General features: G+C 37.0%; 3 protein-coding genes across 3 annotated transcripts; all 3 read left to right on the forward strand.

The window, feature by feature from the left end:
* The first annotated feature begins 3,394 nt into the window (after positions 1 to 3,394).
* LOC144433191 (monocarboxylate transporter 12-like) lies at positions 3,395 to 8,322 on the forward strand. Its single transcript, XM_078121500.1, has 4 exons — positions 3,395 to 3,611; positions 4,184 to 4,327; positions 5,338 to 6,315; positions 8,120 to 8,322. The coding sequence occupies exons 1-4, from the start codon at positions 3,395 to 3,397 to the stop codon at positions 8,320 to 8,322; spliced, it is 1,542 nt and encodes a 513-aa protein (XP_077977626.1).
* Positions 8,323 to 13,740: 5,418 nt separating this feature from the next.
* Positions 13,741 to 16,451, forward strand: LOC144433408 (monocarboxylate transporter 14-like). Its single transcript, XM_078121713.1, has 2 exons — positions 13,741 to 14,026; positions 15,525 to 16,451. The coding sequence occupies exons 1-2, from the start codon at positions 13,882 to 13,884 to the stop codon at positions 15,725 to 15,727; spliced, it is 348 nt and encodes a 115-aa protein (XP_077977839.1). The 5' UTR covers positions 13,741 to 13,881; the 3' UTR covers positions 15,728 to 16,451.
* Positions 16,452 to 19,132: 2,681 nt separating this feature from the next.
* On the forward strand, positions 19,133 to 22,387 carry LOC144433193 (monocarboxylate transporter 12-like). Its single transcript, XM_078121501.1, has 4 exons — positions 19,133 to 19,346; positions 19,437 to 19,580; positions 20,644 to 21,609; positions 22,245 to 22,387. The coding sequence occupies exons 1-4, from the start codon at positions 19,133 to 19,135 to the stop codon at positions 22,385 to 22,387; spliced, it is 1,467 nt and encodes a 488-aa protein (XP_077977627.1).
* Positions 22,388 to 23,447: the final 1,060 nt, after the last annotated feature.

Genomic DNA, 23,447 nt, shown 5'->3' on the forward strand with positions numbered 1-23,447 from the left:
TAGTTTCCTCTTCACATGGCTTTCATGCCAGTCACTCGAAATATCAAAGGGTATATGTCAGTATCTACAAATCTCGTCATTCCAGCTCAAAATTACATATATTACATCTACCTTGCTAGTTATATAATATTTCGCAATGCCTACATGATCAAAAATACCTCATCATACGTTACCACAATTTATGTAGCCTGAGCACATTTTGCTACACGTGTTTGTCGCATTGCCAGACAAGGGAGCAAAACCATGTCGGATTAAAATATGCGAAACTGAGAGACTCGCACAATTTATGGCAATAGAAAACTTTATAATAAAAAGTCCGAAGTCTTGTTGTTGTTGTTGTTGTTGTTGTTGTTGTTGTTGTTGTATTTATCTATTCATTTATTATCTTTTGAGCAAATGTGTGTATTTTGGAAGGTAGACATGCATCTACCGTTGTTAGCTACGTAGACTGAGTAAAGTCGAGGTGCTGTACTCAGGACACTGCACTCAAAAATACGACCTGCTTACGCGAGTTGCCTTTATTCTGGTGTCACTATTACACACGATTGCAGGGTGATATCGAATTTGGCAAGTTACATTTAAGCTTGACAATATCTCAACATGTGCGAAAACAGACCCTTTCGTGTAGGGTCAATGGTGAAAATGGGTGTGAACAGTGATATTAATTACTGTAGTAGTTGAGCAAGTTGTGAGAAGCTCGCCTGTCACGTCACGTCACATCACTTGTCAATGGAGGTCACCTTCGACTCTGGGTCGGATGACCCGCTTTCTACCGAAAATCTTGAACAGACCTTGTCTATTTCTAACAATAGCCATTTAAAAGTACACAAGAATACATCTATTTAGCAAAATTTGTAAATTTGGGGCGAAAAACCGGGCCGAAATTTCCGACCTCAGCGGGGTCAAGTATTCTTCACGAAATCGCCGAAAAATCACAGTATTCCTATCAATAATTCCGAAATCGATTCTTCTAGCACGGAGGGAGAAATATCAGTCAAGATTTTCGCTTTAAAGTATCCAAAATCATGAATTGTTGTGAAAGTTACGGCGAGTTGAAAATGCCCCAAAATACAGCTGGCTGGTGAGCACTGAGCCAGCCACCATTGTAAACGTACCACTCATCATAGTCGAAGTGTACACAATAGCGGCTCACTGCGTAAATGAGCTATCACAGTTGTTTTTACACATCATGCTCTGCACCCCTTCCAGCCTCCTCTGGTTCCCTGTCAGGACCTAGACTATGCTCGTCTAGGCAATTTAAATACAATGTATTAAAATAGAAATTGACAAGCGTTGGTATCATGGCATGCAATCAACGAACAGTTCCGTGACCTCCATAATAATTTAGTGTAATGATGAACACATGCGCTAGTTTTTCTATGTACCGGGGTGTACGTACATCATCACTGAAAGTAGAAACGGCTCGTTTCGGTATGGTAACTAGTAGGCAAGGCCCCGGGGCTAGCTAGGCACGATGAGGACACAAAATCATGAAGGTTGTTGATTCGTTTTGAGTCGTTGTTTATCAATAAATCTTAAGACAAAGATGACACTGCTTTAAAAAATATGCAATATTACTAACAACAATAGCTGTTGCTAGTTGCAAAGGATAATCGCGTGTCATATTGTCTGTCTGTTTGTTCGAACGAACGCAGTGACATTGAAAGAGAGGGACTTTGGGTGGTTCGAACATCGCAGTCACCATTCTTATATATATATGTATATCTAGGCCAGTTGTAAACAAAACAACACTACTGTGCTATTGACAACCATTAGTGTAAGTCGTGGTGTGTTTGGGCGGTCTAAACCACTGTTTAAACAACTGGGAATAAAAATGGATATTACAAATATCATGTCATACCTGAAAATGACCACTCTGTAGGCCTGGAAAGTCTCACCTACACACCTACAGAGCTGTTACTTCTTCCACGATACGCATACACTGTGAAATAACGAAAATAACGTCTTGGACGGTGCCGAAAAAGAGGCTAGCGCTGTGGTTTACGACTGTGCGAAAACATACAACTTTTGACGGCCCCTATGATATATGATGACGTTGTTCGTCCGGCCCAAGTCGTATATTTGCTCAGTAAGGAGAGTCACTGGCATAGATCAATAACGGCCAACCTAAATACATATATTCAACGCAAGCCGTAAACTCTCAAGGCCTTTCACTTGAACGCGCTCAGCGTTAAAATGCAACTCGCTCAGTGTTAAATGCGTAGCCGCGGGGTGGCGGGGTGGGGGTGCACGTGGCAACTTCCATAGACGACCATACGGGGAGGGTCCTCTGGAAAGGGGTGGGGTTTTTTTTGTGCTCACAAATATTAATGTATGAGAAACGGTATACTTTTCAGCATGTACAGGTATCGTAAAAAGTATGTGGTTTTAACCCAACCCCCCTAACGAATTTAGATACAACTAGTCCATTGGAAAATTAAAAAATACCCCGGGAAAAGTAAAATCTAATAAAATAAAATGAAATGACCCAAGCACGGTCATATAATGACAGTAACATTTAACGTTATCCAGTGTCAGTACTACAAATTGTAAATTAATAGCAATGATTTAATGGAAACTTCGTTGCAACGTTGTGTTTTGATGTCTTCTTGTGGCACTTGTTTTGAAAATACATTGTATTTTATTAGTCACCTTTGGCGATAATAAGATGAAAACATCACTATATTACCACAGTGTCTCCTGTTCTTACAAATGGGACACTTCAAAGCAATCCATAGTATCTATTTTGTGCGATACAGTTGGTATGAGAAAGGGTCTCTCTCTCTTTTTGGATATGGTACGAAAACAGTTTGGGTTTGGAGGCATCATCAGTGAATCGCCCCCCCCACCCCCCGTGCCCAATCCCCAAACTCCCCTGAAATCAAATGGTTTACCCCCTAATGAGTCAAACACGGACCGAAAAACCTGCTGAGAGACGATGAGTATTTAATCGCAATAAAACCAACTCAAGGGAGACACAGAGAAAAGTAATAACGGTCATAGAACAGTAGTCAATTATATTCTAGTATAAGAATATATTACAACATCATTTTGTGACAAAACGAGGAATTCTTTGCATCCTGAGTGATATATGCCTAATAATTATGTATTGTGAGGGTAATTAAAATTTGTAAAATTTCATCTTTACTGGAAGGAATGAACTCAGTGAACTTTCTTTTGGCCATTGAATCGAGGTAGGGAGTTGTTTCCAGAAAATCGAAGTTCAGCTTCGCAACATCGACACCCCCCCCCCCAGTTAAAAATAAGTTCTATCCCTGACGACATTTCCGATGAACAACACGCGAGCGAGATTCCTGGGTAATACTAGTACAATACTGTAAGCTTAATTATTCTTTGACCGAGAGAGGCGTACCACCACCACTGTCAAACCACAATGATGCGAAGGAAAAGAGCTAATATTGACAGAGATCCACCAGACGGAGGCTATGGCTGGGTGATAGCCTTTACTGGAATGGTCATAAACATGATCATTGGTGTTGTGTTCTTTTCCATAGGACTCATACTTGTAGAATTTGCTGAATATTTCGACAAGGGGACAGAAGAGGTGGCCATGATTGCATCTGTACTCGGGGCGCTAGCCTGTATGTCAGGTAGGTAATGGTACCTGATTAAACTCATATTAATTTGGTGATGCTTACACTTGCCATATGATATTTCTCCTATCCACAAATCACGATTGGGATTATTCGGATGTTTTAAATAATACACGCTCTTATTTCTATGTGCGTTGTGATTCAGGTTTAAGTTCCAAGGTCAAGTTTTGTAAATATGATATCCGGACAGAGTCACTTAAAAGAAGGAATATGTTTACTTGGCTTTCTACACTAAGGTTTGAAACTATTCCGAAAAATGTTGTTCGTAAAATGTTATTCGTACTAAAATGGCTGCTGGCACATCATGTTGTCGCATGTTACTTCGTGATGAGGGCTATATAGTTAGTCGTGTATGTACCACGAAATAATTTACGAGGGCGTTTTTACTTTTTTTTAGAACGAAACCGTTGTCCTTTGTTCAAACACTCAAAAAAAAACCGTGCGTATTCCTGAGTGAAAGGGAATTATTTTAGTCAGTCAATTATTATAATAATCGCTGATGTTTCACCCATGAATCGCAATTAATATAATGCATATTATATCAACGATTCAATACTGCTTGTTTCCAGGTCTACTGGCGGGAAAATTAACCGAAAAATATGGATATCGTATCACAGCGATGATCGGTGGTTTTCTATCCACCACTGGAGTTGTTTTATCTACTATGGCCCGTAATTTGTATATTTTATACATCACATATGCTCTTTTAGTTGGTAAGTACTTTCTCCAAACCTTTCTATTCAGTGTCTGATTCTTGTTCGTGCATGTGCGACAAACAGATAGAGTTTGACCTCATTTCCCTCGGGTTATTTATACTCAACTATTGCTGATGTACACTCGACTCACTCTCAGTTCCCTTGCAATTGCTTCGCTAAATTTAGTATTTAATATTTTGCATTACCTTGAACAAACTAGATGTTGCCAAGTGCAGCCAACGAACCTATTCGTGCAAAAAATGTTCGTACACGATTTTGTGACCTTGAAGGGAAAACAGCCAGTATTTCAGGGGGCAAAACTTACATTTTCAGGAGACTGTCGTGATGAAGGGGCCGGGGGAAAAATAAAGGTACTGACAGTACAACAATTCAATACTAAATGATGTGGAGAGGGTAGTGGAGAGTATTCCGATATGGGGAGAAAGAAAATGAGAGATGCCATGACCACATTTTTAGGAGTGGGCATTATATGTGGATACAGTGGGAAAGCATTTTATGAAATTTTGCAGGGGGAGGGGCATCATACGAACAGTTTCCACTTTACCCTTTAATCGACAATGAAGCCCAAAACTGTGTCAACATAGTCTATCCACGTTTGTTTCACTTTCTAAAAAGAATTCAGAAAATTGACTTGTTGACAGCACTTGTGTAGATTGTGAACAAATTAATAGTTATATATATATATATATATATATATATAGAAATATATATATATATATATATATATATATATATATATATATATATATTATTTAATCATTGAGAGTATACCCTCAATTTGAAATGAAAGTTATTGAACTCACAGCTACACAACATACTAACATTCAATGTCTTTTATAAGTAAATGTCCAATTTCTAGCGAAAATAGTCTTAGTTATGATGAAATAGATGTGTCAGTCTCAATTACAACTTGGGCAGGTTTTAATAACATTACAACCTTTGCAATATATGGTTTTGTAGTTTACTTATTATATTGTATCTCAGATTCTTTCTTTCTTCACCTGTAGGCCTAGGTTTGGGATTGGCCTTTGTCGCAGCAATTTTAGCGATAAACAAGTATTTCAAGAGAAGACAGGGCATTGCAAACGGCATAGCTTTCTCCGGTTCGGCTATCGGCATGCTTGCTTATCCCCCACTCGGACACCTATTAATAGAATTTTATGGTTGGAGAGGAACTCTGTACATAACAGCTGGAATGTGTGCTCAGGTTCTTGTGTGTGGAGCACTAATGAAACCTATGAATTTTGTAAAACCTTACAAAAAGAAGACATCACAAGTTATGACTAAAGTATCTGGAGATGATGATGCTGAACATTGTATTATAATATCTTCAGACGTCTCCACTAATTCTTGTCAACCAAGAAAACCCATCAAGGTTGATGTTTTGAATGAAGAACAAACTTTCACTGAACTTCAGAGTCTAGTCAGCAACAAAGATACTGTAAAACATCAAAATGGAAGCTTACTATTTGCAAATACAAATTCTTCTTCCAAGGTAAACAAAGCTGTTTCAATACTTGGTTTAAACTTGTTTTTTGAAAATACGATCTTTACTGTTATTTGCATCGCCCAATTCCTCGAGGGATTTGGCGTTAGTGCAGTGAATGCACATCTCTTTGCTCGCACAGTTTCTACTGGTGTCTCCAAGATGGATGCTGCATTTCTACTGACTATATTGGGTGCTTGCAGTCTAGCAGGACGTGTATGTCACGGATTCATAGTGGATTCTAAAATCATATCAGCAGCACATTTTCTTGGCATTGCGATTAGTACATTCGGCGTTTTTGTATTGGTTAATCCTTTGACCAATGTCTATACTGTTTTATTGATATTTGCTGGCATGATTGGATTGTCTAGTGGAACGTATCAGTGTCTCATACCAATCGCTATAAAGGAGTGTGTTGGAGAGAAAGACATGCCTGTAGCCTTTGGATGGGACTACTTCGCAATGGGCATTGGATATTTGTGTGGACCTATTTTTACTGGTAAGAAAATTATACAGCTACTTCTATAACCCACACTGATTAGCTTATAATAAATGATTATGTGTTATTATCACCCTTTCTTTTCCCAAGATGTGTAATATTAGTAGGCCTTTCCAAAATGTCCATGGTGTCACTCTACTTCCAGTATGTCTGTACCTTGGGTGTATACATGGGAGAGGTTAAGTTCTGGGTATCATAGAGCACTGCTGCTTTCTTCGATGTCTGATCAATGCGAAAAACATCCCTGATTTACACTTCTGCAGAGTTCCAAGGGAGAGAGCTCTTAAGAAAGTACAAAAAATATAAATTTACCGGTTGAACTTAAAATATATGGCTGTGACTGCATTCATTTTTCTCTCAAACAGACAACAGTTATATAGATTAAGTATAAAAATCTACTTGTTATGTATCACAACAGACACTTGTTAGAAAGTATCTCTATTCATCACCTGCACTGTCATATTCCATTCTAAAAACCCATAAATGAAAATTATAAATTAATTCTTATTCAAACATTAGCCTTGCTGTGTGAGTTCTATTTTGTCCAGCTACTAGGAAACCTTCACTGTTCAAAATAGTGGGTTTGACTGATGAAAAAGCAATTCACTTATTTATTCCATTACCAGACCTTACATTTCCAGTAGTTTAAAAAAAATGAAGATGCCACATACTCTTAACACTCACCATTACTGTTATATCAGAGAGATTAGAGGTATTATCAATTTTATTTAAGCTTTAATACCGTACAAAACACACAGTTTTGTTCTTGTTTATCAAATCCCAATAATGTGGGATCTCGGACAATAATACTAAACGTTCTGTTTGTAATTTTGGATATATTTATGGTAAGTTGATACAGGAAAGTGGAGTTTTGATGTATTGGACTGCACATTAATAATAATAATAATAATAATAATAATAATAATAATAATAATAATAATAATAATAATAATAATAATAATCTTTATTTATACTGGATAGTTCTTTAAGCATTTAAACACTTGTCTCCCAAGAAGTCCAGTGAGGGCCATCCCTCATGGGTTCAGTGTTAATGCAGGAGGAAACCGGAGTACCCGGGGAAAACCTGCGTTGTTCGGTAGAGTCAAACTGAAAGACACTCTTCTCACTTACTGTGTGGTACATTCAAAACATTTTATATTCCAGTAAGACACACGTACATGGGAATCGTTGTCCGTATCTTTTTCTCAAAGACACACAGAGGCTAGTGACATCGTGTTGTCTGTATCTTTTCTCAAAGACACACACAGGCTAGGGGCACCATGCTGTCTGTATCTTTTCTGAAAGACACGCACAGGCTAGGGGCACCATGCTGTCTGTATCTTTTCTGAAAGACACGCACAGGCTAGGGGCACCATGCTGTCTGTATCTTTTCTGAAAGACACACACAGGCTAGGGCTAGGGCACCATGCTGTCTGTATATTTTCTGAAAGACACACACGGGCTACGGGCATCATGCTGTCTGTATCTTTTCTGAAAGACACACAGGCTAGAGGCATCATGCTGTCTGTATCTTTTCTGAAAGACACATGGGCTAGGGGCATCATGCTCTCTGTATCTTTTCTGAAAGACACACACAGGCTAGGGGCATCATGTTGTTTGTATCTTTTCTGAAAGACACACACAGGCTAGGGACATCATGCTGTTTGTATCTTTTCTGAAAGACACACACGGGCTAGAGGCATCATGTTGTTTGTTTCTTTCCTGAAAGACACACATCTGGACAAATTGATTTCAGCGATATAACAGATCACATTGAATGAAATTTGTAATTTATATATTCCAGGTTGGATTTATGGCCAAACACAGAATTTTGATGTCGCATTCTACATCACTGGTGGTGTGTCAATGGTCAGTGGTCTACTAATAGTATTAGCACCTAAAATTGGATCTCGCAAAAGAAAACAAAACGACGAAGAAAACATCTCAATGAATACACTACCTAATAATCATTTAGAGGTTGTTGTAGATTGGACGACATCCCTTTGATTAGTCATTGGAGAGCTGGTTGTCTAATTTTGGTAGCATTATGTTGATAGCTCACCCAACACCGCTATTAACAGCAAAGTCCAAATTTAAGGGAATATAGAAGTATGTGTGTATTTACACTATGTAGTGAGACGGACATTGGTGCATGCCGCTATATTGTTTACAAGTTGTCTCGATCAGGTATCCAATCAGAAAACAAATATGGCAGTTACTGATGGTGGCAATGCTTAGGCGTAAAAACAAATGCATGGTTCCGATTACATTCAATTTTAAAATAGTTGTGGGAGGTAGATTTTTATTTTATTTTATTTTATTTTATTTTTTTTTCATGTGTGAGTGTCTCGTTCAGGTTTTCCATTATTTTCCTATTGGTCTCTGTGTACTTGTTTAGTTCTTAGATGTACAGCCATTACAGATTGGAAGAATAGTTTTACATTGTCTTTCTAAGTTGATGTCAGTGTTCACACCCAGTATTTCTTGTGAAATGTCAAGATTTTCGCGATTTTATTATTATTTTTCTCGAATAAGTAAAAAAAAAGAGTTTAGGGTCGGCTTGAAAAACTAGGTTGGGTCGGGAACCAAACAATTTTTTTTTATTTGGCCTTATCGATATGGATGCTCTGGATGCATTGTGATTGACTAATTACGGTTTTAACCGTAGGCCACCAAACGATGTTTGATGGGGTCTGAGGTTTACCCACAGGGGATTCAGGCTCAGTTAGTTTTGTTTATGAAAACAAATAAAAACAAACAGACACATAAATAAATAAATAAATAAATAAATAAATAAATAAATAAATAAATAAAACATACTAATTCTTGATACTGCGAAACATCATTCTTCTTGATACTTATTTGTGATTACTCTGTTGTTGATGTTTGTCAGTATTTATTTATTTATTTATTTATTTATTCATTTATGTGGGTTTTTTGTTTGTTTCTTTGTTTTCGTAAACAAAACTAACTGAGTCTGAGTCCCCTGTGGTTTCACGCTTGTTCGGGAGTGTCTGCTCTCGTCACCTTTCGACTTCATGATCACAATGATAATGTGATAATAGAGGCTAGCTCAAGTTCACATATAAGATGTATAGGTTATACGTCACTGGAATACATGATAATACATACCAATTGATCATGAATATTTATGTGTATTTTTGACTTTGGAAAATTATTATTAAATACTCATCTTAGCAGTGATTTTTTTATTTTTCAATTATGCATGTGCTTTTACAAAAAATATTTCTTTCTGTTGAATTGACTGCGCTGTAAGGTAAGATTATTCTGATATATATTTGCTTTTCACCACATCAATAAGGTATATTTTCTTATCTCTAATCATTACTATACTAGCACATACTCAAACACCAGATTTAAACTGAATGCCTCCCGTAATGGAATCACTAATTATGCAAATAACTCATTAAAATGAAATAAAAACTATGGTAACAGGCTTTCTTTTTGGACAAACGTGCTTTCTTAAGTTAATGTATGTGCCAAATTATACGGAATTTGAAGAGTGCATGATACTGCTTAATTACTGAATATCGTTCATTATTCAAAATACTCATTAAAAGGTAAACGTTGTAGCAACAAACTTCATAGGACAGGAGCGTATTATTATGGTTGATATATGTGTCATATTTTACGAAATTTGAAGCTTGCATTTTTAAGATATAACGTAGTTACCTAAAATCATTAATTATGCAAATTATTCATTAACACTGTAAGGTACATCAACTAACTTTATAGGATATACACAATTTGTTATGGTTAATGTATGTACTGAATTGTATTGAAATTGAAGTATGCAGTCGTAAGATATAGCCTAATTACCAAGAATGATTAACTATGCAAATTATTAATTAACACTTAAAGGTACATCAACAAGCTTTACAGGACATGTGCGACTGTTATTGTTAACATGTGTACTGAATTATATTGAAATTGAAGTATGTATTCTTATGATATAGCCTAATTGCCGAAAATCATTAATTATGCAAATTATTCATTAACACTGTAAGGTACATCAACTAAATTTATAGGACATATGTGTTTTCTTATGATTAACATATGTACTAAATTATGTTGAATATGAAGAATGCATTCTTAAGATATAGCCTAATTACAAAAAATAATTAATTATGCAAATTATTCGTTAACGCTGTAAGGTACAGAATCAAATTTTATAGGACAAATATATGTTGTTATAACGAATATACAAAATTATATTGAAATTGAAGTATGCAGTCTTAAGATATTGCTTAATTATTTGATTTCATTAATATGCAAATTTCTCTAATTAAACAATAACCGATCTTGCTGAAAACCCAATCAGGTCTAGCTATTACCCAAAAGATTATATATTCCAAATTTCATTACAATTGAGCCAGCCGAATTTTAGAAAATGATGACACAGACACACAGACAGACAGACAGACATTTGTATTTTAATACCTCCCGTACCCTTACGGGAGGTAAAAATGACACTAAAAATGATCACACATTGTCTTAATGAGTTTTATGGGTTAATTACTTACTTTCCAACTGATAACCAACAGGATTACTGACAACTAAGCAAAACGGACAGTCAATTAAATCTCCTAGTAAAAAGAAGTCATATCCCTGACGACATTTCCGCTTCTTGACCTGAACAACGCGCGCGAGACTCATGGGAAACACGACATTGTAAGCTAGTATATGTAGCTTTGACCTAGCGAGGCATACTACTCCAATCAAACCACAATGATGCGAAGGAAAAGAGCTAATATTGACAGCGATCCACCAGACGGAGGCTATGGCTGGGTGATAGCCTTTACTGGAATGGTCATAAACATGATGATTGGTGTTGTGTTCTTTTCCATAGGACTCATACTTGTAGAATTTGCTGAATATTTCGACAAGGGGACAGAAGAGGTGGCCATGATTGCATCTGTACTTGGGGCTGTAAACTGTATGTCGGGTAAGTAATGGTACCTGATCAAATTCATATTAATTTGGTGATACTTGCAATTGGGAATGTTCTATGTTCATTGTGAATAAGGTTCAAAGGTCGAGTTTTGTAAATACATTGTATAGTATCGAGACAGAGTTGCGAAACAATTCGCAGGTCATGACACTACAAAAGAACGAATATATTTACTTGTCTTTATAAATACAGTCAGATTTGAAAGTATTCCGGGTAATTCACCACACATTTGCCTAATTTAAGCTGCAAAATGTTGTTCGTACGACTGCTGACACATCACGCTGTCGCATGTTGCTTCATGATGAAGGCTATACTGTTAGTCATGTATGTAAGTCTTACCACATAATAATTTACGAGGGTGTTTTTACTTCTAGAACGAAACCTTTGCCCTTTGTTCAAACACTCAAAAAAAACGAAAAAAAAAAACGTGCGTATTCCTGAGTGAAAGGGAATTAGGCCACGTTATTTTAGTCATTCAATTATTATAATAATCCCTGATGTTTCACCCATAAATCGCAATTAATATAATGTATATTATATCAACGATTCAATACTGCTTGTTTCCAGGTCTACTGGCGGGAAAATTAACCGAAAAATATGGATATCGTATCACAGCGATGATCGGTGGTTTTCTATCCACCACTGGAGTTGTTTTATCTACTATGGCCCGTAATTTGTATATTTTATACATCACATATGCTCTTTTAGTTGGTAATTACTTTCTCCAATACCTTTCTATTCTGTGTCTGATTCTTGTTCGTGCATGTGCGACAATATGGAGTTTGACCTTATTTCCCTCGAGTTATTTATACTCAACTGTTACTGATGCTCGACTCACTCTCAGTTCCCTTGTTTCGCTAAATTTAGTATTTAATATTTCGTGAACAAAACTAGATGTTGCCAAGTGCAGCCAACGCACCTGTTCGTGCAAAAAATGTTCGTCCACGATTTTGTGACCTTGAGGGGAAAACAGCCAGTATTTCAGTGGGCAAAACCTACAATTTCAGCAGACTGTTCGTGATGAAGGGGACAAGTAAAGGTACCGACACTGACAGTACAACGATTCAATTCTAGATGACGTGGAGAGGGTAGTGGAGAGTATTCCGCTATGGGGAGAAAGAAAATGCGAGATGCCATGGACATGTACACATTTTTAGGAGTGGGCATTACATGTGGTTGCAGTGGGGGGGGGGGCAATTTATGAAATATTACAGTTGGATGTCATATCCACTTTACCCTTTAAATCGACAATAAAGCCCAAAAACTGTGTCAACATAGTTTATTCACATTGTTTCACTTTATAAACAGAATCCAGAAAATTGACTCATTGACAGCTCTTGTGTAGATTGTACCCCCCCCCCCAGGCTGAAGGAATTGACCGGTCCCTTTTGGATAATATTCATTATTTTAACACTTTTCAGTGAATATATTGTGGATGTGCGGTCGAACAATGATACTACAGTTTACAACTAGTACAGTTTTAACATAGCGACAGGTTCTAAGCCTAGCTTTCACTCAAGATTTAAACTTGTCAGTACATGTACACTGCCTACAGATAATATTGACCACCAATTCACAGGTAACTCGGAATCGGCCAATTTTTAGCGAATATAATATTTGTTATTTGATGATCAGAAATAAATGTGACAGTCTCAATTACATCTTGGGCAGGTTTAATAACATTATAACTTTTCCAATATATGGTTTTGTAGTTTACTTATTATATTGTATCTCAGATGTTTTTTCTTTCTTCACCTGCAGGTCTAGGTTTGGGATTGGCCTTTGCAGCAGCAATTTTAGCAACAAGTAAGTATTTCAAGAGAAGACATGGCGTTGCAAATGGAATAGTTTTCTCTGGTTCGGCTATCGGCATGCTTGCTTATCCCCCACTCGGACATCTATTGATAGAATTTTATGGTTGGAGAGGAACTCTGTTCTTAACAGCTGGATTGAGTGCTCAAGTTCTTGTGTGTGGAGCACTAATGAAACCTATGAATTTTGTAAAACCTTACGAAAAGAAGACATCACAAGTTATGACTAAAGTATCTGGAGATGATGATGCTGAACATTGTATTAGAATATCTTCAGACGTCTCCACTAATTCTTGTCAACCAAGAAAACACACCGAGGTTGATGTTTTGAATCAAGGACAAACTTTCACTGAACTTCAGAGTCTAGTCAGCAATAAAGATACTGTAAAACATCAAAATGAAAGCTTACTATTTGAAAACAGAAATTCTGCTTCCAAGGTAAACAAAGCTGTTTCAATACTTGGTTTACGCTTGTTTGTTGAAAATACAATCTTCACTGTTATTTGCATAGCCCAAATCCTCGGGGGATTTGGCTTTAGTGCAGTGAATGCACATCTCTTTGCTCGCACAGTTTCTACTGGTGTCTCCAAGTTGGATGCTGCATATCTACTGACTGTATTTGGTGCTTGCAGTCTAGCAGGACGTATATGTCACGGATACATAGTGGATTCTAAAATCATATCAGCAGTACATTTTCTTGGCATTGCGATTAGTACATTCGGCGTTTTTGTATTGGTTAATCCTTTGACCAATGTCTATACTGTTTTATTGATATTTAATGGCATGATTGGATTGTCTAGTGGAACGTATCAGTGTCTCATACCAATCGCTATAAAGGAGTGTGTTGGAGAGAAAGACATGCCTGTAGCCTTTGGATGGGACTACTTCGCAATGGGCATTGGATTTCTGTGTGGACCTATTTTTACTGGTAAGAAAATTATACAGCTACTTCTATAACCCACACTAATTAGCTTATAATAAATGATTATGTGTTACTATCACCCTTTCTTTTCCCAAGATGTGTAATATTAATAGGCCTTTCCAAAATGTCCATGGTGTCGCTCTACTTCCAGTATGTCTGTACCTTGGGTGTATACATGGGAGAGGTTACTTAGTTATCATAGATCACTGCTGCTTTCTACGATGTCTGATCAATGTGAAAAGCATCCCTGATTTACACTTCTACAGACTTCCAAGCGAGAAAGCTCTTAGGAAACGGTACTATGAGGTGCTGATACGTCACTTTTTGAGTGAGGGCGCTGTATGCTCAATGTATCCTACTACTAAAATGTACATCTTCCAGTAAGAGTGCTTCAGGCCAATGACCTGGTCCCAATTTGAAATCCAGAAAAGGGTAAATTTACCGGTTGAACTTAAAATCTATGACTGTGACTGCATTCATTTTTCTCTCAAACAGACAACAGTGATATAGATTAAGTATAAATACCTACTTGTTATGTATCACGACAGAGACTTATTAGAAAGTATCTCTATTCATCACATGCACTGTCATATTCTATTCTAAAGCCCCATAAATGAAAATCATAAATTAATTCTTGTTCAAACATTAGCCTTTCTGTGTGAGTTCTATTTTGTCCAGCTACAAGGAAACCTTCACTGTTCAAAATAGTGTGTTTCACTGATGAAAAAACAATTTACTTCTTTATTCCTTTACCAGACCTTACATTTTCAGTAGTTTTCGACATAAAATGAAGATGCCACATACTCTTAACACTGAACATTACTGTTATATCAGAGAGATTAGAGATATTATCAATTTTATTTAAGCTTAAATACCGTAGAAAACACACAAAACAGGTTCTACAGCTTTATTCTTGTTTATCAAATCCCAATAATTTGGGATCTCGGACAATAATACTAAATGTTCTGTTTGTAATTTAGGATAAACTTATCGTAAGTTGATACAGGAAAGTGGAATATTGATATATTGGACTGCACGTTACACATTCAAAACATTTTATATTCCAATAAGACACACGTACATTGGAATCGTTGTCCGTATCTTTTCTGAAAGACACACACAGGCTAGGGGCATCATGTTGTCTGTATCTTTTCTGAAAGACACACACAGGCTAGGGGCATCATGCTGTCTGTATCTTTTCTGAAAGACACATACAGGCTAGGGGCATCATGTTGTCTGTATCTTTCCTGAAAGACACACACAGGCTAGGGGCATGATGTTGTTTGTTTCTTTCCTGAAAGACACACATCTGGACATCATGTTGTCTGTATCTTACCGGCAGACACAGGTAGAAGCAGAACTATTGTGCTTCCTCTTTCTTTCCCGCAACACACGGTAGGGGCATTATGTTTTCCTTCTTTCCGGCAAGATCCATATACGCGCAATATGATTTCAGCGATATACCAGATCACATTGAATGAAATTTGTAATTTATATTTTCCAGGTTGGATTTATGGCCAAACACACAATTTTGATGTCGCATTCTATATCACTGGTGGTGTGTCAATGGTCAGTGGTCTACTAATAGTATTAGCACCTAAAATTGGATCTCGCAAAAGAAAGCAAAACGACGAAGAAAACATCTCAAGGAATACACTACCTAATAATCATTTAGAGGTTATTGTCGATTGGACGACATCCCTTTGATTAGTCATTGGAGAGCTGGTTGTCTAATTTTGGTAGCATTATGTTGATAGTCCATCCAATTCCAACACCGCTATTAACAGCAATGTCCAAATTTAGGGGAATATAGAAGTATTTGTGTATTTACTCTATGTAGTGAGACGGACATTGGTGCATGCCGCTATATTGTTTACAAGTTGTCTCGATCAGGTATCCAATCAGAAAACAAATATGGCATCTACTGATGGTGGCAATACTTATGGATATGGATGGATTTGGATGCATTGGTGATTGCCTGAACAGGGTTACGTTTTAAACCGCAGACCACCAAACAATTGTTACGGATGAGAGAATACAACTTTTTGATATTCGCTAAGTTTTGATGTTTTGCGAAGTCACCGTGAACTCTCAGCTGTCATGAATTAATACTTAGAACAAATGTTTGCATTTCGCGAATAGTATTCTTCTGTAAGATGACAACATTAAGTTATTATAAGATCAACAGTGTCAAATAATGACTGATTACAGACAGTTGGAAGAACAATGACATGATCACATTGTTTGGCTAGTTTTCATATTTGTCAATATCATTTGCATTGAATTAAGGCGACGGCAATACTTCCGTTTTAGTCATTTATGGTGCTGATTACTTTATCACCCAATCATTTGAGTATTGTATATTTTATGTTTATAAGAATTTGATGGAATAATAAAATGATGGATTCAGTCTTTGGAAGAGACGGTCTGAGGTCAGGAGCTTCGATCTGCTCCCTGACTGGTCACTTCCACATGATCCAGGTTAACCATGAACATTGTGTGTAGTCTGAGCTAATTCCCTAAAAGTCCAAGTCGATCCCGTGTACAGAGTGGAGAGAGAGAGAGTAACATTGAAGGGGGTTACCTAAACAGAAGAGGTCTCCACCCCCCTAATGTGTTACACAATGTTTGATTGGCCTGAGGTTTCACCACGGAGGACTTATGCACAGTTAGTTCAGTTTAGTTTATGAAAACACACAAACAAAGACATAACTAAATAATAAATACGGACAAATATAAACAATAGAGTAATCGCTAATCAGTAGTAGCAAGCATGAATGTTTCGCAGTATCAAGAATTAGTGTTTTCCTATATGTATACAATTCCATATACACTATTTTGCATTTAGGAAAATATACTAATTCATGATACTGCGAAACAGTCATTATTGTTGATACTGTTTTGTGATTACTCTATTGTGGTGTTTGTTAGTATTCATTTTTTCTAAAAATCGAGTCTGAAGGCATGCAAACAACGTAATGATGTTCTTTTCATTCATGACCTGTGAGAGATCAATCGAAAGGTCAGATTGTACTTCGGGGATTAGATTGGACTGTGGTGTTTCAGCCAAAATATCGGTTTTAGCCTTGTGATGTACATGTGATATTAAATTTTAGTTTTAAAATGTAAGTAAAACTTTTGAAAACATGACATTAACATTGATTAAACATCCAAGGATGAATGTAAAGTAATATGAGCATTTACCAGTCTGACGACTTTTCAAGGAACATAATGTATACGATAATGTGATCGTAGCGTAGAATGACAGGAACACGTCATTCTGAACAGTTGAAAGACCATTTTCCGGTAGAGCAGAGGCTAGGGTGATTCGGGTTCGTGATCTGTGAGTCCTGTTTGACGTCACATGGGTATCTTCACACGTTTATGCGATAACAACCAAACATACTTCACTGTCCATGATTTCCTGTTACTTCAACCATTCTTGAATCTCAGTATTAAATGCTGGCAATAATATTTGATGGAAAATGTTAGATAGCACTCTTACAATTTGTTGTCATATGCTACACTTATAATAGGCCTGACAAAACAAATGTTTGGTTCTGGTTACCCTCCACCCACCTAGTTTTTCACGCTGACCCTAAACTGTTTTACGTATACAAGAAAAAAATAATAAAATAGCGAAAATTATGTAGTCTAGCAAGAATTATGTAGTGGATACAGAAAGTGACATCAACTTAAAAAGATAATAAATTATAATATTGTTCTTCTAATCTGTAATGGCTGTACATCTGCTGGGAAGAAACCAATAACACAGAGACCATATGGAAAACATAACTACCTGAACTAGACACATGTCATACATACATACACACACACACACACACACACACACACACACACACACACACACACACACACACACACATATATATATATATATATATATATATATATATATATATATATATATATATATATATATATATATATATATATATATACACACATTTAACAATCTACCTACCCACCTATTCTAAAATTGAGCATTATCGGAATCACATAATTTTTTTTGTTAGGCCTTACATGAAAGTTTCAAATCAAATTCTTCTCTACTTTTATTCTTCGCCCATCAACCTAAAACAGAACTTCATGTTACTTATCAAATATTTAACATTTAATTTAAAAGATCATAGCTACTATTAACTCTACTGTAATATTTCATCGTCTGGCACAACAAACATGTTTTTACAACCATTGCTACAAATTTTACGTGAAAGGGTGACCCTATTTTTGTTTTATTTCTCATTACCCGACCGACTCTTAGTTCCGACGTTAGTCTCGGTTACCCAGCCTGTCGCCGCTTGGGGCCCTGCCTACGAGACCACTCCAAACGAGAGTCTGAGGAAAACCACGTTTCACCTATCCCGCGCTGGGGTCACACAGTACATTTCTTCAAAGTCATAAAAAAGTGGGCTTACGAGGCTTGTTTGTTGTAGTTTAGATGTATGATATTTGAGATAGAAGTGATAACTTGTCGCGAAAGTATCTAAATCGTTTAGCCTACAATGTTGGAGGTGAAGTATTCCCCAGCATGCACTGCTTCGATCGGTACTTCCTGCGTTGGCGAGTTGGAATCTCGTTTCTCCAGACTCTCGTTTGGGGTGGTGTCGTATAAGAGTCCCCAGCATCGAGAGGCTGGGTAACCGAGACTACTCAGACGTCAAAAAAAATGTTTGGCCCACCCTTAATATTGTGTGGACCAGTACCGCTATGGCAAGAATAAGCAAATGTCTGGACTGTCGACATCATCTACAGTCATGGCGGCAACGACAACACTTATTCACGAACACGGCATTGCTTTCATGACGGAAGTTATTCAAACCACATAATGTTCTGTCCCCTGCGAGCTCACTTTTTATAGTGGAAGCAATGGCAAAGCATGCCATTGTACACTAGGCACTTCAGGAGTAACCAGTTCGATATCGAATGACCTCTTCATTCAGCAATTTATCAAGTGTCCACATTTGACCTTTCCATAAGGTAGTCTTTGGCACGAAACGTCATAGACAGTGTACATTTTGTATCAAGTATTGGCAAATAAAACAGATAGACTTTGACCAACTTGTTTTGCTGTGATATAAAATTGGCAGAATGGTACAGAGAACAAGAGTCGTTGAAACCAAAAGCCCAGATGGAGGCTATGGTTGGGTAGTAGTTCTGGCTACAGTGGTCATAAACATAGTCATTGGTGTTGTATTCTTTTCCATAGGAATGATACTGTTAGAATTTGCTGAATACTTTGACAAGACCATAGAAGAGGTGGCCATGATTGCATCTGTATTTGGTGCAGTAAACTGTATGTCAGGTATGTGTATGGCAGTATGCATGATAAGCTTTAACATACGGTTATGCCACACAGTGGTAATAAAGACAAGCATTTATTGCTCTTTTTCAGGTCTACTGGCTGGAAAATTGACCGAAAAGTATGGATCACGTGTTACTGTCATCTTCGGTGGTTTTCTATGTACCACTGGAGTTCTTCTATCTACTATGGCCCGTAATCTGTATATTTTATACATCACATATGCTCTTTTGGTTGGTGAGTACATGCATGCCACGTTTTTCTTCTGATCACAGCTAGCAATTTATGAAATGATATTGCAATCAATATACATGTAATGATATTGATAAGAGTGAAGTGTAGTAATACGAAGTTAGTACCCGGTCTCAATGTTGTGGTCATACGCGATTTATAACATCAACGTCGAACATCGACCACAATTATTGTTTGTTTATGTTCGGAATCGCTGTGTCTTGTCCAATCAGAAAGCCGTTTTTATCATGACGTTTATGTCACATGTCAAAAGTGATATGTCACGTTAAACGTCATCAAGCATGATTGATCTGGGGCTCTGGGCACAGGTATATAATAATCCATATTAAACGTTTTTATTTCTGAAAGCACCATTTTAAGAAGGGGGGGGGTATTGGATAAAACCATTTGATTTGACAGACGTGTAACTGGTACGCCAATATCCATGCAACATTATTCTCGCAAACCCCTAGACCTGTTATTTCTTCTGCGGCACTGCAAAATAACGAACTCTGGACAGACGGTCTTGCACGGTGCAGTAAAAGAGGCTGTGATTTATGAGAAATAGGAATGCTGTATATGTATGATTCTTATAAAATCCACGAACGAGAATTTTTTCCTTGTAACACTAGCTTTGTGAGCAATGTAGGTTGGATATTTATTATTTAATTATTTATTCACCTTGAGCATTACTGCTCATCAGTAACATACAAAAATGAATAACAGGGCTGCTACAGGTCTAGGATATGATTCCAATATAGGATACTATATGCGATATACACAAGATGAGGGAGTTTTGACCAATGGTAAATCAGTATATGCCGGGCGACCACTCCCAAGGCCGGATTAAAAAGGGTGAACATTCTAACAAGCTGGATGACCTCCTCCTAGTGTTTTCCACCATTCCATATTCTTCAACAAGCCACTTGTCGCATACATGTATGTGCCACGTCTCCAAAGACTTTTGTATATAAACTTATTTTGACCAATCACAATGTTTCCCTGAAAACAAGCAAATGTATGGGTGGATTAGTATAATTCCGTTTTCTACACTACTTTTCATATATAGGCATTGGTTCGGGACTTTCCTTTGTACCGGCCATTTTACTAATAAGCAAGTATTTCGAGAGAAGACATGGCTTCGCGAATGGACTAGCTTACAGTGGGTCGGCTATTGGCATGCTTGCTTATCCACCAGTCGGACATCTATTGATAGAATGTTATGGTTGGAGAGGAACTCTGTTCATAACAGCTGGACTGAGTGCTCAGATTGTTGTATGTGGAGCCCTAATGAAACCTGTAAATTGTGATAAACCATGCAAGAAAAGGGTATCGACACCTCCACCTGCCTTACCTAGGGATGGTCCTAGTTCTACACTATCTTCTGATGAGCCCAGCAGAAGATCTTGTGAGTCAAGAAAAACATTGAAAACGGGTTCGTTGCATCATCATGAGAATTCTAAATTCAAAAGTGTAGTCAGCGATGTACAAGGTGTCCAAAATCGAAAGAGATACATCCACCTTGAAAACAGTAAATCGTATAACTTGAGCAAGGCTGTCTCTATTCTTGGTTTACGCTTATTTGTTGACAATCCGACTTTCACTGTTATCGTTGTTGCCCAATTCCTTGAAGGATTTGGCTTCAGTGCGATTAACGCACATCTCTTTGCCCGTACAGTATCCTCTGGTGTTTCAAAGTTAAACGCTGCATTCCTGATAACTATTTTTGGTGCGTGCAGTCTAGCAGGCCGTATATGTCACGGATTCTTAGTGGATTTCAAAATAATATCAGCAGCACATTTTCTTGGAATCGCCATTGTCACTTTCGGAATCTTTGTATTGCTGAACCCTTTGATCAATGTTTATGCTGTTTTATTGATATTTTCTGCCATGTTGGGATTGTCGAGTGGAATCTATACGTCGCTGATACCAATCTCCATAAAAGAGTGTGTCGGAGAGAAAAACATGGCTATAGCTATTGGATGGGATTACCTTATCATGGGGTTTGGATACTTGGTTGGACCTCTTTTCACTGGTAAGGATATAAAATTTAATCCATGGAAATAAAGTAATATTATAATAGCTAATAGTCTGAAAAGCACATAATTTCATATTCCTAGTAACTAAGATTGCACTGTAAAACAGAAAACCTTACATTACAATTTATTTAATTTTCGGTTTTACTTTGGTGAACCATGCATGGGACACGGTGGTGATTTTGGGTTGGTTTGTTTGTTTGTGTTTGTTTACATGTTTGTTTGTTTTGGGTGCGCATAAAGATAGGTACTTTTCAACTCCAGACTAACAGTAACAAAGACACCACATACACAACATGAGCCTTTACCTTATCACACCATGAAAAGTGATAAGTATTGCTATTCTTTTACAGTGCAGTAGAAACAGACCACAGCAGAAATGACTGCGTATGAACTTGATGATGTTTATGGTTTCAACTGTTTACTTTCATAACATGATTATTTATCTGTGTCCACATTTCAACTGTGTGTAACACCTCTTTGTTTATTCCGCAGTTTAAGTTATCTGACCGTAAATGTCATGCCCCATAATGAAACGCCAAGTTAACTCCAATTTCTCTGTAAATTCCGGGTTTATAATCGCTATGTTACAACATATACAAATTTAGTAACATATGTAATTTACTTCTAATAGGTTGGATTTATGGCAAAACAGAGAACTTTGATGTCGCCTTCTTCATTACTGGTAGTGTGTTGATAATCAGTGGGTTAATGATAACATTGGCACCAAGTGTTAAATCTTGCAATAGAAGACGAAATGAGAACTCTGACATCTGAAAAAATCAATTACCACATCATCATTGTTAGATATAAGAATAGAGTATGTCTCAAGCACCCAAAATGCTAAGTAGTTATGACAAGGAGTGTAATCCCCGTTCAAATAACCTGTATTCGATATGAAGAAAAATTTGTCTTTTTAATATCTGAGAGGTCATAGATACTAAAATATTGTTACTTAATGTTTTTCAACACTCAGCTGAGGAAATTCGGATGACCTCAGGGGCCTTGTCACTACGATTCGCTAGACAAGTAGTGACAAACCTTTAGTATGCGATTATTTTCCGTCTGAATGAAGTAAAATATTGGGGAATAATATAATTATACCTGGTAAAGCACAATGTATGGGGAAAATGATGGCGATTTACAACGTTTTCACTCAATATTTTGAGGACAGCAAAACCAGTGATGTAGACACACGTTGTCGTGACATAACACGACCAGGGTATATATTCCATATTTTCTGTTTAAACACAATAACTTGGCTTGAGTATGGTATAAAGGGGTGTATATTGATCCCTTGCTCTGCAATTTCCTTAAACCTTCATTAGCTACAACTGGGATATTTTGTCATCAAGTAACCAAAAATACATTAATTCTGATTAGTCAATTACTTATTTTAAAATATATATTGTATATGTTAGTGGTCAATATTATCCATAGGAAGTGTAGTGTACCAAGTTTTAAATCTTAAGCAAAAGCTTTGTTTTGAATCTGTCGTCATGTTATAACTGTACTAGTTGTAACTTGAGTAGCCTTTTTAGATCAGACAACCACAATTTATTCACTGAAAATTGTTAAAATGCCAATAATTAGACAATGTACATGTTAATCAGTGGTTGATATTATCCATAAGTAGTGCTGAAATCAAGATCACCGTCGAGGGCGCTGATTTTTGGATGCGCACCAATCAATGAAATATTTCATCTTTCTGACAATTGAAATATGGCATACTGCAACTTCAGATAGATTTACTGGCCGGAATGTGACACGGGTTGCTTTTCATTACATGATTTTAATAAAGTAGTTTTCTTACAAACTAATATATGTAACTTGTGAA

This window comes from Glandiceps talaboti, chromosome 3 (assembly GCF_964340395.1).
Source record: "Glandiceps talaboti chromosome 3, keGlaTala1.1, whole genome shotgun sequence".
Lineage (NCBI taxonomy): Eukaryota > Metazoa > Hemichordata > Enteropneusta > Spengelidae > Glandiceps > Glandiceps talaboti.